This window comes from Somniosus microcephalus, chromosome 30 (assembly GCF_052327205.1).
Source record: "Somniosus microcephalus isolate GS21.2 chromosome 30, FLI_Smic_1.0, whole genome shotgun sequence".
Taxonomy (NCBI): domain Eukaryota; kingdom Metazoa; phylum Chordata; class Chondrichthyes; order Squaliformes; family Somniosidae; genus Somniosus; species Somniosus microcephalus.
Genome location: NC_141016.1, coordinates 14,488,527 through 14,503,800, shown reverse-complemented (window position 1 = coordinate 14,503,800; position 15,274 = coordinate 14,488,527). Strand labels below are relative to the sequence as shown.

The 15,274-nt window shown below is 47.9% G+C and overlaps 1 protein-coding gene across 2 annotated transcripts in view; it reads left to right on the top strand.

The window, feature by feature from the left end:
* The window catches only part of LOC147097929 (serine/threonine-protein phosphatase 2A 55 kDa regulatory subunit B alpha isoform), a 91,749-nt gene that overhangs the window by 56,064 nt on the left and 20,411 nt on the right, over positions 1-15,274 (top strand). For both annotated transcript variants that reach the window (XM_085971004.1, XM_085971005.1), the window contains 2 exons: positions 5,849-5,946; positions 11,499-11,664. In XM_085971004.1, coding sequence (XP_085827130.1) covers positions 5,849-5,946; positions 11,499-11,664 — 264 coding nt within the window. The remainder of the gene's footprint in view (positions 1-5,848; positions 5,947-11,498; positions 11,665-15,274) is intronic.

Genomic DNA, 15,274 nt, shown 5'->3' with positions numbered 1-15,274 from the left:
GCTTGGGAGCAACAAGCGGTTCAGAGGAGCATTGATAAGATCAGTTTGACAGCAGATGTGATGGGATTGCCTGTCGGCGTTTTCTTGTATCCTGTTGTGTATTGCGAGAGGGATATTCGAAGAGCTTGCTTAGGAACAGCATTGAAGTCTTGGGATGGACGGAGCTTTTTTGAGTTGAGGGCTGTTGAGGGGAATGCAGTGTTTGGTTTCTGCCCAGTAGCATGGCCAAAATAAGATGCTTCGCTCTTCATTTGGGCACCTGTCCTGGGTTTCGGATGAGCGCCCCGTTTAGTGTTGCTCTCGTGAATTTAGATGGTTAAGTGCAGTCTACTCCTGAAAATTTGAATGAAACCATATAAATCACACTGCGAAGTGGAAATTTAGTGCAAAAAAAAATTAGAATGACCAGATAATTTAAATTAAGGGATTTTTGAATTAAAAGATGCAAGACTGTAGAGCTGGCTATGTTGGACAAACACTCACTGTTCTGCGCGTGTGCAGGAATCTTCTGGCAGAGCTGTGAGCTTTTGAACACTACACTATGCGTGCAGTGGGAAAGCCTGCCCAGGAACCTGACACCGGTAGCTGTTCTGTATGTCTGTGTACTTGCATCACGATGGTACTTTTGTGTCCTGATACAGTATGGTTTCCGAGACCACCCAGGGAGCTCCCGAGTACTGGCACAGATTAGAATAGCTGGAGACCTGAATCTCTGCTGCTGTCTAGTGAATTTAGACTTGTAACGCTGGCAGAGAGAGCGCGCATCAGTGTTCCCTCGGATTTGTTTTTCATGTGTGGTCCCTTTAACTGGCTGCATGGCTCATTCAAACTTTTGCGCATCCGTGGTTTCTTCCACGTAAAAGCTGGTCAGTGGCCTGCGCGGGGCCTCCAGACCGCTGCGCAACTTAGCGGGGAACATTGGTGTGCATTTATATAGCGCCTGTCGCAATCTCTGGACGTCCCAAAGTGCTTCACAGCCAGTGAAGTACATTTAAAATGTAGTCACTGTTATAATCTGGGGAAAGGCAAAATTTGTGTGCAGCAAGATCCCACACACACGCATGAGATTCGTGTTTCTGTTTGTGATGTTGGTTGAGGGATAAATATTAGCCCGAACCCCAGGAGCGTTCTGCTGCTCTTCAAATCGTGCCCTGGGATCTTTTAATGTCCAGCTGGGAGAGTGCAGACAGGGCCCTGGTTTAACGTGTTACAGGAAACTATTTTTTATCCGGCACAGACGGGACCAACGTGGTGCCGGTTCATCAAAAATTCCGGATAACCGAACGCTATAGTAAAAGATACGGAGATGAGAGCTCCGTATAAAGCAACAAACCCTGTTTCTTAGCAACAGGTTCAGAACAATGGCCACAAGTTGCAAGCGTCTCTGTAGCTTAGCAACAGCTGCAGCTGCAGCCACACCCTTGCACAGCAACAGATCGAGGAAGGCAAGTAATAAAACTTACCTGAACCTACTCCTGAATTTTGCCAGTTAACCGAGATTTCCGGTTATTTAGGTGCTGGTAAATCGAAAGTTTCCTGTATCTTAAAGACTGCACAGCGGTGTCGGCCTAGATTGTGTGCTCAAGTCTCTGGAGTGGAGCTTGAATCCACGACCTTCTGACACAGACTGCTACCAACTGAGCCAAGGTTGAAGCACAGGCTCTGTAGATTGCAGTTTCTATTTGGAGCTGATGTCCTGTGTGTGTGAAAGATCTGAGGTGCAAGTCAGTACGTGTTGGTGACATCTATTTTCTCTTTCTTTCTCCTCTTCTCCAAAAAGTAATCTATTGATGATCTGGATAAGATTGGAATCTAGAATGTTCAAAATTATGGTTATTGCACATAACCTAGTTTGCATAATCATGAATAGATCAAGATTTCACCTACAAAAAAAAACCACTGAACAGAAGCAGAATTAATTTCCCGAGAAGTGTAATCGAGTTGGTCATTTTCGATGTGTTGTATATTTAGAAATGATACTGCAAAGAGTTGCGTAGCATTCACAGCACAGGAACGGGCCATTCAAAAACAACAGCACGGTGGCATAGTGGTTAGCACTGTTGCCTCACAGCGCCAGGGACCCGGGTTCGAATCCAGCCTCAGGTGACTGTGTGGAGTTTGCACATTCTCCCCGTGTTTGCGTGGGTTTCCTCCGGGTGCTCCGGTTTCCTCCCACAGTCCAAAGATGTGCGGGTTAGGTTGATTGGCTATGATAAATTGACCCTTAGTGTTAGGGGGATTAAATATGTGGGGTTACGGGGATAGGGTGGGATATGTGTCGGTGCAGGCTCGATGGGCCGAAATGGCCTCTATCTGCACTGTGGGGTTTCTGTGATTTCTGTGATTCTGTGAACAACAACTTGTATTTGTATATTGCCTTTAACATAGTAAAACGTCCCAAGGCGCTGCACAGGAGTATTATAAGGCAAAACATTTGACACCGAGCCACTTCAGGATAAATCAGGGCAGGTGACCAAAAGCTTGGTCAACGAGGTAGGTTTTAAGGAGCGTCTTAAAGGAGGAAAGAGAGGTTTAGGGAGGGAATTCCAGAGTTTAGCAACAGAAGGCACAGCCACCAAAGGTTGAGCGATTATAATCAGGGATGCTCAAGAGGGCAGAATTAGAGGAGCGCAGATATCTTGGGGGGGGTTGTGGGGCTGGAGGTGATTACAGAGATAGGGAGGGGGCAAGGCCATGGAGGGATTTGAAAACAAGGATGAGAATTTTGAAGTCGAAGTGCTGTTTAACCAGAAGCCAATGTAGGTCAGCGAGCACAGGGGTGAAGGGCGAACGGGACTTGGTGCGAGTTAGGACACGGGCAGCCCAACGGGTCCGTGCTGGTGTCTGTGCTCCACAGGTGCCTCCCCCCACCAGTGTTCCCTTTAAGCGGCGCAGCCGCGCAACGCTCTGGAGGACCCGCACAGCTGGCTCACCGGCTTTTAAATGGAAAAACCGCGCGTGAGTGGATGTTTGAATGGGCCGCGCAGCCCGTTAAAGGGGCCGGGCGGCGCAAAAAATAAATACAGGGAACATTGCCTCCCACCCTACTTCATCTAACCCGATCAGCATAACTTTTTATTCCTTTCTCCCTCGTGTGTTTATCTAGCTTCCCCTTAAATGCATCTCTGCTATTCGCTTCAACCACTCCCTGTGGTAGCGAGTTCCACATTCTCACCACTCTCTGGAATGTGGTAAACCACTGTTAACCCTGTACATGTCTGTGTGGTAAACCACTGTTAACTCTGTACAAGTCCAGGCATGTCTCCGCCCCTGGCTCCACCCCTAAGCCCGGGTATAAAGGTGACTCACCACCCTTCCTCCGGGAGCTCTTAGGGTGGATCCACTAGCAGAGGCATGCTCCAGTTCTTAGTCAATAAAAGCCTACTTCGTATAAGTTCAACTCGTAGTCTTTGGTGTTGTTGATAGTGCATCATGGGTAAAGAAGTTTCTCCTCAATTCCCTATTGGATTTATTAGTAACTATCTTACATTTATGACCCCTAGTTTTGGACTCGCTCAACATTTTCTCTACATCTACCGTATCAAACCCAATCATAATTTTAAAGCCCTCCATTAGGTATTGGTGTCACAGAGCCAGTTGAGCTGCCCGTTCTGTAGATTATGTTGGAAGTAAAAGCAATTGGTCTTGACTAAAAACTGAGTCTGTTTCTTGCTAAAACACTGGCCTGATTATATCAAGCTGAGCCAAATATTCTTCCTTGTGTTGGTACTGACCTGCTGAGGGCACAGTACCTCACGTCAGGGTGTTTTTGTGACCGGAAGGCTGTTTCCAGTGGGGTTCCGCAGGGCTCCGTACTGGGTCCTTTTGCTTTTTGTGGTATATATCAATGATTTGGACTTGAATGTAGGAAGTATGATTAAGAAGTTTGCAGGTGTTAACAAAAATTGGCCGTGTGGTTGATAATGAAGAAGGAAGCTGTAGACTGCAGGAAGATATCAATGGACTGGTCAGGTGGGCAGAACAGTGGCAAGTGGAATTCAATCTGGAGAAGTGAGGGGAAATACATTTGGGGAGGGCTAAGAAGGCAAAGGAATACACATTAAATGGTAGGACACTGAAGTGCAGATCAGAGGGGGACCTTGGAGTGCATGTCCACAGATCCCTGAAGGTAGCAGGACAGGTCGATAAGGTGGTTATGAAGGCATACGAGATATTTGCCTTTATTAGCCGAGGCATAGAATACAAGAGCAGGGGGGTTACACTTGAACTTTATAAAACACTAGTTAGGCCACAGCTAGAATACTGCGTGCAGTTCTGGTCACCACATTACAGGAAGGATGTGATTGCACTAGCGAGGGTGCAAAGGAGATTTCCGAGGATGTTGCCTGGGCTGGGGAATTTTAGCTATGAGGAAAGATTGGATAGGCTGGGGTTGTTTCCTTTGGAATAGAGGAGGCTGAGCGGGGATCTAATTGTGGTGTAAAAAAGTTATGAGGGGCCTAGATAGAGTGGATAGGAAGGACCTATTCCCCTTAGCAGAAGGGTCAATAACCAGGGGGCATAGATTTAAAGTAATTGGTTGGAGGTTTAAAGGGGATTTGAGGAGAAACTTTTTCACCCAGAGGGTGGTGGTGGTCTGGAACTCACTAACTGAAAGGGTGGTAGAGGCAGGAAGCCTCCTCACATTTAAAAAGTACTTGGATATGCAGTTGAAGTGCCGTAACCTCCAGGGCTACGGACCAAGAGCTGGAAAGTGGGATTAGGGTGGAGAGCTCTTTGTCGGCCGGCACGGACACGATGGGCCGAATGGCCTCCTGTGCTGTAAATTTCTATGATTCTACATTAGAGGCTACTCTTCACACACGGCCCTAAACAGCCTATTCACCGGTGGAGGACATCACACCCGAGCCTAAAGCTGTCCTCGCCCACCACCCACACATACTTTCCAGGAGTCGCTGGACTGTGGGCAGGAGCAGGAAGTTCCCTCTAAGCTGCACTTTGTCGTGCGCGGTCCCTTTAAATTTCTGCGTATGCACGGTATTTCCAGTGGAAAAGAATTGCGCGGGACCTTGCAGATTACTGCGCGGCTGTACACGCTCACAGCTTAGAAGGAACATCGCCAGGAACCCTGGCTGACTTTCTCTCACCCACAAATACTAGGGTCAATTGCAGCAGCCCAACTTACTATTTAATTTAATATTAAAGACCAGAAAAGTCCTAGCATTAAAAGTTAAACAGGTTTTTTGGAAGCAGGTGAGTGTAGCTCTGTGCAAGCAAGTGCGGAACTATTTGAAAGCCAGCAGCGTAACTCGGGTCTGCTGTCCACACCTTGGTGTGAAGAGGCACCAGTCACTGTGATATAACTCTCTTCAGCCGGCCCCATGTCAATATATTGAAGCACTGGTACCTGCAGCGTAACTCAGTTGTGCCATCCCCAGCTCCGTGTACAGTAGTACCTGTAGTATAACAGCCTGAATGTGTATTGGTCAAAAGAAAAAGCAGTGAATGGGATGTGTAAATAATTCCAGGCATGTACCTGGACACCGCCTGTATATCGTGACTGTTTCATGTCCAGTGTGGCCTTTTTTTTTTGTACTTTGCGGTTGGCCTCTAGAGATGGTGCTCAGCATGGCCATGTATATGGACAGTGTTTCAAGTGTGTGCGCACAATGGGCCATTCTTCATGGCATCCGCGTTGCCCTGGCAAGTGGTGTGCCCCATAAGGTATGGCCTCACCTGATGACTCGTTCTCTATCTGGTTACCTGGTTCAAAACTGCACCTTTGAGCACAGCCCAGGTGTCTGTTCAGTGGGACGCACTTTATGTTGGCAGAGTTCAAGTGTCTGCCTTCATTGTACTGATCTTTCTACCTTTTTGTTCTTTACAGCTGATATTATTTCCACAGTAGAATTCAACCACTCTGGAGAACTACTAGCGACCGGGGACAAGGGGGGTAGAGTCGTCATATTCCAGCAGGAGCAAGAGGTGAGTGTTATCTGTTTTCTCTATTTTCTCTCCATGGATGTTGCCTGGCCTGCTGAGTTTTTCCAGCATTTTCTGTTGTTATTTTGAGTGTTATCTGTGTAGCACATCCACAAATTTGAAGTTAACAAATCCTTTCAGCTCCCGATTGAATAAAGTAGCATAGTGAAGTTGCCATTTGTGCAGCTTGCTGGTGTAAGACATGCCGTAGAGTGGTGTGAGGAGCATCCATGATAACCCATTGTTCCAGTGTTGTCACCATGCTTAATTGTATATTGAGAACAATATGCAACAGGAAAAACTGTGTGAGCCAAAATGCTATATTACATGGAATTTACAGCACAGAAACAGGCCATTTGACCCAACAGGACTATGCCGGTGTTTGTGCTCCATGAGCCTTCTCTCACCTTGCTCGCCCTATTAACACATCCATTTATTCCTTTCGCTTAAATTCACCAATGCTATTTGCCTCAACCACCCCTTGTGGTAGCGAGTTCCACTTTATATCATCACTCTCTGATTAAAGAAATTTAGTCTGAATTTCTTATTAGATTTATTAGTGACTATCTTATATTTATGGACCCTAGTTTTAGACTACCCACAAGTGACGACATCTTCTCCAGTTCTACCCTATCGAACCCCTTCATAATTTTAAAGACCTCTATCGGGTCACCTCTCGTTTCTTCTAAAGAAATGAGCCCCCCAGCCTGTCCAGTATTTCCTGATAGTTGTGCCCTCTCAGTTCTGGTATCCTCCTTGTAAATCTTTTTTGCACTTTCTCCAGTGCTTCTATATCCTTTTTGTAATATGGAGACCAGAACTGTGCACAGTGCTCCAAGTGTGGTCTAACCAAGGTTCTTATAGAAGTTTAACATAACTTCTTTGCTTTTCAATTCTATTCCTCTAGAAATGAACCCCAGTGCTTTGTTTATACTTTTTATAGCTTTGTTAACCTTTGTTGCTACTGTTAATTATTTGTGAATCTGTACCCACTGCTGTTCTATGTCAGTATTTTTTTCCAATTTACTTTCCCTTGTTCCATCCTCATCGTCTCATATTTCGCTTTTTTCCAATCTATTACTTTGTTCTTTGTCTTACATTATCTTAAACCTTATTACAGGAAACTTCGTGATATCCGGCACCGACGGGACCGAGCTGCTGCCGATCTATCAAAACTTCCGGATAGACCAGCGCTAATGTTGAAGGATACGGAGGCTTTCATCTCTGTATCTGATAACAAACACTGTTGCTTAGCAATGGCTTGTAAACACTCGGCCCGTACCTTGGAAGCGTTTCTGAAGCTGTTGCTAAGCTACAGAGACGCTTTCCAGAGCCTGACTGTTTATATTAAAAAAAAAACGCGAGGAGAAGAAAAAAAACCTAACCAAAACGGCTGCTGATTTCTGCCGTTAGATCGAGGTTTCCAGGCATACAACCTCCGGATAAACCGAAGTTTCCTGTATGTTGTGATCACTGTTGCCTAGATGCTCTGATTCACCTCCCATTACTAGATCCAGCAATGCTTCCTCTCTTGGGCTTCTTACGTACTGGGTAAGAAAGGAATCCTGCACACACTGTAAAACTCCATTTCCTTTTCCCCTTTTACTTCTTCTTGCCAGTTTATTTATGGGTCGTTGAAATCGCCCATGATTATTATTCCATGCCTTTTATTCAGTTCTCTCCTAGAAGTAATTATTCAAATTTAAGTTGCAAAAAGTTCCCATGCGATTCCACCCGATTGTTCGGAAACCATTGAAATTTAGCTTTGCACTGGTTGGTTATACTGCAGCAGGTATGAAGCTGAAGCGATACGAGACTACATCCAGGGAAGGAACTGCTGTGTGCGCCCACGTTTAATCTGGACTTTTGCACCTGAATTTTGTTGCACAGTTCGTATCGGCGTGAAGGCGAAACCATTTGGTGTGGGTACAAGTGAACTGGCAGCTTTGTTGGGCTGAATGACCTTTTTGGTCCAACCTCCCTCAATCAGAGAGGAAGTCTAGCTGTTGAATTGCTCCACATGCCTATAGTTACAGAAGGGATGGGTCTGTATCTTACTGATGCCTCTTTATAAAAAAAAAAAAAAAAAAAATCTATTTCCATTTCAGGCCGTTTCCTTGGTGTGTTGATTGCGATGCGGCTGAATGTGTACAATTATGTGGTTCCAAGGTGGAGCACAGATTCACACGCTAGGCAGTGAGGAGTTGAGTTGAAATTCTGGTTTTGACTGGGAGGGGTGAGAGGGAGAGCAAGCTGGATCCTTGTTCTCAAATTATTTTTGAAAGTACAAAAAGCTACTTGTAGCAAGTCTGAGGGAGTGTTACTGTGACAGTGTATCTGTGATGACATAAGCATGCATGTTCTAATGGTGCATCAGTCTGTGTATTGTTGTATGGGGGCTGCTTTGGCACAGTATGCCAGGAGGCAGCAGGACAGAATTGGACCAACTTGACTGTCTAGTGCCACTTGTGAGGTCTTACCATCTCTACAGGGCTTTGTAAACAAAGGACGTGTCTGCAGATTTGGTGAATGTGCAGGAATCTGATTTGGAAAGTTCATTGCCTCAGAGTTCTAACTCCTAAAGTAGGACGGACAGATTTGCTCGTCTGAGCTATGATGGGGCTGCTGAAGCTTCTTTTCAGACAGTGATTTAAATTTTTTTTAAATAATAGCAAATTAAGTGAAGGAATTTAATCTTAGACTTGCATTCATGCGCTGTTTTATCACAACTCCAAACATTTCGAAGGCAAACATCTATATATATAAAACAGTATGTCTCTCTGTCTCTCTCTGTCTGTCTCTCTATCTGCCTGTCCGGCTATACACTCAAATGTTATAGAGCGTACCTACACATATGTTATATCAAAAGAAAGCTTATCATTAGGGGACTCTCATAGGCGTATTTACTTTTTGGTCGGACAAAAATTGTGCCGACGGTATCCAAAAAAGTTCAAAATTCCGCTCATTATCCGCTCATTAGCATCGAGTGACGTGGAGGTTGACCAATCGTACAGTCGAGCGACCCGGCGGTCGACCAATCGCTGCGTCACGGGGCGGGTTCATTGCGTGTGCGGGCAGGCCATCCTAGAGTCGAGTGACGTGACGATTGACCAATCCTACAGTTCAGTGACCTGACGGTTGACCAATCGGTGCGTGTGTGGGCGGGCCCAATGCTTCTGAGTTGAGCTGAGTGGCCACCATCTTGATTCCAAACTCTTCATTTCTTTTTCCCACTTTCTGCGTGTTTCTTTTCAAATCTAGATTTCCAGCAAAAAAAAAAAAAGTTGCTTTTAAAACAGTTTTTCAAAAAAGTTAATTAATTTGTAAATCTTTTCTCTAACCTCTATAATTTTCCTACCTTTCACCGTTTTTGCAGGCAGGCCTCAAAGCCTGGGCCTCTGTTGCCCAGCCACGCCCAAGCTACGCACCTCCCGTCCCGCTCAACAAGCGGCCCGCGATCGCCGCCATCTTTCTAAAGGCTGGCGGCGCGGGACTGAGGCGAGCGTAGCTATCGCCGCCATCTTAGTAAAGGCGGGCGGGGCGGGAGTCAGCGCGCGCGTCAACGCAGGCCCGGAGTGCGAGCGAATCGGCGGTCTTGAAGCCGGCTCGGGTGGGGTGGGGGGCGGGGCTCGGGAGGGCGGGAAGGAGGGGGAAGGGTTACCCCGGGCCCGGCCCTCTCAGCCTCAAGCCGGCTCACGCCCGTTCCCGGGGCTTGGCTCCAGCGCAGACCCAGCCGCAATTGGCGGTCTTGAAGCCGGCTCGGGAGGGTGGGGCTTGGGAGGGCGGAGAGTGGGGCTCGGGAGGGTGGGGGGCGGGGCTCGGGAAGGGGGGGAAGGGTTACCCTGGCAACCGGGCCTGGCTGTCTCTCACAGCCTCAAACCGGCTCACGCCCGTTCCCGGGGCTTGGCTCCATTTGCGGCCGCGGGCCACGCGCCCCCTCTCTCTCCTTCCCTCTGTCTCTGTCCTCCCCCCCCCCCCCGTCCCCTCTCCCCCTCCCTCCCTCTCCCCCCCTCCTCCTCCCTCCCCTCTCTCCCCCCTCCCTCCCCCTCTCTCTCCACCGTCTCTCCCCCTCGCTCCCTCCCTCTCCCTCCCTCTCCCCTCTCCCCGCCCCCTCCCTCCCCCTCTCCCCCCGTCCCTCCTCCCCCCTCCCCCCCCCGGTCCCGCTCTCCCCCCCGTCCCTCTCCCCTCCCCCCCCCCCCCCCCCGTCCCCCCCCCCCCCGTCCCCCTCCCCCCCGGTCGCGCTCGCTCTCCCTCCCCCCCGGTCGCGCTCGCTCTCCCTCCCCCCCGGTCGCGCTCGCTCTCCCTCCCCCCCGGTCGCGCTCGCTCTCCCTCCCCCCCGGTCGCGCTCGCTCTCCCTCCCCCCCCCGATCGCGCTCGCTCTCCCTCCCCCCCCGGTCGCGCTCGCTCTCCCTCCCCCCCGGTCGCGCTCGCTCTCCCTCCCCCCCGGTCGCGCTCGCTCTCCCTCCCCCCCCCGGTCGCGCTCGCTCTCCCTCCCCCCCCCCCCCGGTCGCGCTCGCTCTCCCTCCCCCCCCCGGTCGCGCTCGCTCTCCCTCCCCCCCCGGTCGCGCTCGCTCTCCCTCCCCCCCCCGGTCGCGCTCGCTCTCCCTCCCCCCCCCGGTCGCGCTCGCTCTCCCTCCCCCCCCCGGTCGCGCTCGCTCTCCCTCCCCCCCCGGTCGCGCTCGCTCTCCCTCCCCCCCCCGGTCGCGCTCGCTCTCCCTCCCCCCCCCGGTCGCGCTCGCTCTCCCTCCCCCCCCGGTCGCGCTCGCTCTCCCTCCCCCCCCGGTCGCGCTCGCTCTCCTCAAAAAAGCCTCGGCACCGCCGGGCACTCCAGCTAGTATTCAATAAATTACTTGGAAGTTTACTGTTAAGTAGGCAACCAATGCAAAATTTCATAAATAGCCCTGCAGTGAATGATTTGCTGGTGTTTTAAGAAGGAATGTGGGTCAGGACAGCAGGAGAACATTTTGATCTTTCAATAGTGCTGTGAGATCTGCAGTGTCTACTTGAATTGCCTAAATAGGCGCACTGAACATCCCTTACCTTATCCAACTGAAAAGTAGCTTAAAAACCCCCACCAAATTCAGAAAAGAATTTTTAAGAAGCAGTTTTAAAATTCTCATCCTTATTTTCAAATCCCTCCATGGCCATGTCCCTCCCTATCTTTGTAATATCCTACAGCCCTTGGAGATATCAGTGCTCCTCTAATTCTGGCCTCTTGAGCATCCCCGATTTTTAATCGCTCCACCATTGGTGGCCGTGCCTTCAGCTGCCAAGGCCCTAAGCTCTGGAATTCCCTCCCTAAACCTCTCCGCCTCACTCTCATCCTTTAAGGCGTTCCTTAAAACCTACCTCTTTGACCAAGGTTTTGGTCACCTGCCCTAATATCATCATCTGTGGCTTGGTGTCAACTTTTGTTTGAATACGCTCCTGTGAAGCACCTTGGGACGTTTTACTACATTAAAGGCGCTATATAAATACAAGTTGTTTCAGTTTTCCCATCCCGGTTACTTCAAACTTATCAGTGTTGTTCTAATTTCTTCTGTTGTTTGTTGCAGAACAAAAACCAGCCTCATTGCAGAGGTGAATACAATGTTTACAGTACTTTTCAGAGCCACGAACCAGAATTTGACTACTTGAAAAGTTTAGAAATTGAAGAAAAGATCAATAAAATTAGATGGTTACCCCAGCAAAACGCTGCACAGTTCCTGCTCTCTACAAATGGTAAGTTCCTTCTTTCACAATGTTTCACCCTCTTGCTCAGGACGGTTGCACTGGCAACGCTGCCCCTCCAAGTACCTCGTCCAAGTTGCCTCTATTCTGATGACTCTTTACAGCGAATGTCAGCAGTCTATTCACCGTGGTAGCCGTCACAGTCTTGCTTTCGACCCATTGTCCACAGACCGACACTTCCAACAGGGAGCATGAGCAGAAAAAGAGTCTTTTTTTTAAGTCTCTCTTCAGCCTTCATTGCCCCAAGATGCCCCACTGCCGTCCCACTTGTAGAAATACAAAAAAATGGTTTTGTGGATCTCGGACTGTTTGCAAATTATTTCTCTCCTCTCGTGAAGGCCGGGGTACTCGTCCACAGGTGCTTATTACCTCAACCTGGCGGCCACTCTCCATGCGAGAGCTGCCAGGCTGTTGAAGTCTGTCCTGTCCTCGCATGATATTTATATACCTGCACCTTCTAGTGTAGATGTGGAGCGTGACGCTAGATAGCAATTAGAATTGGAGTTCCTGGTTGAATTTCCCCATTCCCCATAGCGTGTGGTTGCCACGGGAATATTCTAGCCCCAGCAAAGTCAGCTCAGACCCAAGACCTTGCTGCACTGGTTGAACTACTCGTTGGGAACATAAAAAGTATTTCTTAAGGAGGAGATGGTAGTCAACTTGTGAATTGAAGGATATGGAAGAATTGCTCAGTTTGTGATTGTTTTACAATTAGAGTTTGTCATCATGATGACTTGGAATCAATAAGTGCTTTTTAATTATATAACTGTTAGTAATTTAAAATAACAAACAAAATTCCCTCCTGTTTTCTCCCTTCTTGCCTGCAAGGCACAAACTCTTGCTGGAGCCCAGTTCTGCAGGTGAGAGTGTTCCTTTGGTATCTCTCTCAATTGGCCGTTTTTACACTACCCTTTATCCGAAAACCTCGGGACCAGCCGTGTTTCGGTTTTCGGAAAATTTCGGATTTCGGAAGGTATTTTATAAGACTGGGAAATTTGTCGGGGGTCGGGGTCGGCGGGGGGGTCGGGGTCGTGCGCACGACTTGCGCTGATCGAAAACACTTTCGGTTTTCAGAAGTGCGGATAAAGGATACACTATCCCTTATCCGAAAGGGTGGGGGTCGGCGGTTGGGGGTCGGCGTCGTGCGTACGGCTTACTCTGCCTTGCTCAGCGTAAGTCGTGCGCCACTCTGGTCTTGTCGTGCGCACGACTTACGCTGAACGAAAAACCTTCGGTTTTTAGAGGGTTTCGGTTTTCGAAAGTTCGGATAAAAGGTAGTCTACCTGTATATGTGAGCCCAGACAGCATCAGCAGGCTATTCAACCATGGGGACTGGCTCGGACTGGCTCTGATAGTGCTCTGACCAGACATCTGTGCACATGTAATTTGCAGTCTCTGGTATTGATCAAAAGTAGGATCCCTGGCTGACTTTAAAAAAAAAAAAAAAAAAAAAAATGTCCTACCTTTACTTGACCCAAGGCACTGAGGCCAATTGTACTTCTTAATCACCCTCGGCTAAGATCAGCGCACTTGACTCAAGACGGTGAAACCATTCTGGGACCATTGTAGCCTGTGCAATGGTTACAGGCTGCAACGCATTGCCCAAATAATTGATCGATGATTCATTTGGTTGATATTGGCGAGTTTTCCTTTGACGTTCCTCTGCATTCAGCAACAGACCAGGTCTGACAGACCAAATGTGTGTGAGGTAGCTTCATTGTGGGGTTCTTTCAGTAACTGCCTGGAGGGGGTTTATGTGCGGTGTGTGTGTGTGGTGCAGTGAGTACTTGCTTTCCATTAGTTTTGATGTGCTTCTTGTGAATTGTAAACCAGTGGGGACTTAAACCTGTTTCAAGTCTTGTTATCTCGTGCTTTGGCCGATTTTTCTTTTTTTTTAAATTTGAGCCCAATCTCTCTCGTTGCGATACTCTGTGACTTGATGTGTGGGATTCGTGAATCTTGGAAAAACTCACCATTACAATTTTTGTGTTAAAATGTCTCGAGGCGCTTCACGGAATGAATTCTATTTATAGTTCAATGACTTGTGTGGGCAAGAGTGGGTGCAAGCATCACTTTCTAACTGGCTTAAGTTACTCGAATGGCATAATTTCCTAAATTAGAAGAGTAGCCGTGCTGGTGGAGGAGGTTTGAATAGGAGAGGAAGTTCTTGTGGGGAAAAAAATGAGCCGCCAATACAACCAAACTATTACCTTGGAGCATGGCATAGCTGAATGTTGAGCTTATAAATGGAATAAATAGTTAACCACAAGCTACCATAAAGCCTGGTGTTGGCATCATCCATAATTCTTATGCTTATCCATGTTAAGTCATTAAATTACAGCCCTTCCAATCTATGCAGGCCATAAAAACTACATGCAAGCATAATATTGCCACACTGAGCCTGAAAGCTGTGCATTGGGGTGACTGGCAAATTGGAGACCATCATGTTTGAATGGTGTCTACATGATTGATCAGAACCCATGGAAATATACACATGAGTAAATGGAGCAACTGCAGATGCATCACATAATTGCGAGTCTTCTTTCTGGCTGATTTTGCATATCCTGTTTTTTGCATCTTAATCTGGTTGCCTATTTGGTTGAATTCTGATTTCCCAAACTCCACTGTAAATAATATAACTGTTCAACCAAATGAATCATTGATGAATTATTTGGCAGATGCATTGCGGCCTGAAACAATTGCACAAAAGTGCTGGAAATACTCAGCAGGCCAGGCAGCATCTGTGGAGCGAGGAGCAGAGCTGCCATTTCAGGTCAATGAGCTGTGATTAAGCCCTCATGAAAGCAATGGTGAGCCCAAACCCCATGCTATACTGGCTAGCAAAATTTGATATACTCATCACATTAACCTTCATCTGATCCCCAACGTGGGGCGGGGGGGAAAAGTTTATAAAGTGGGAATTTGTTTTTCTCACTGAACTGCGGTCCCCAATGTGTGGTTCAAGCTATGTGAGATGTCGCCCCCTTCCTTTAGTGCAGTTGAGAGTCCAATCGCTGACACGATGACTGAGTTATGCCACAAGATCTGAAACCGCTGCGCAATTATGCAAAAGCCTCAGTTCTAACCACGTAAAGTACTCACTAACATTTCATGGTCATCTTGGAATGATAGTTTCTAGTGCAGGAAGGGGCCAATGAACCCATTGTACCTGTGGCAGGGCTAGCTTTTCAACCGGCGGTCTCTGCTTTAATCCCAACTCCTTACCCTTTCTCCATATCTATTTATAGCCTTCCTTTTCAAGTAGTTATTGGTTTCCTTTTTAAATTGTTAGTCTCTTAAAATGGGTACTGTGGTGAGACAAATCAGTTGCCATGGAGATGGGGTAAGGTTTGAAATTGCCATTGTGAGCTTCAGATGATTATACCTGCAGTATGTTCTGTTGTGGGTGTTATGTATTTATCTATTATGAGGCAATGGCGGGAGGGAGCAGAGAGAAAGTCCAAGCCTATTGTGAAAGGAGAGGCCTGTGGAGACAAAGGTTTGTGAATGTGCGCTTGTATGCAAATAGTTACTCTGTGGCTTAAGTTTTGTCTTTAGGTGTCAGCCGTGGTTCAGTGGGCAGCACTCTTGCCTCTGAGCC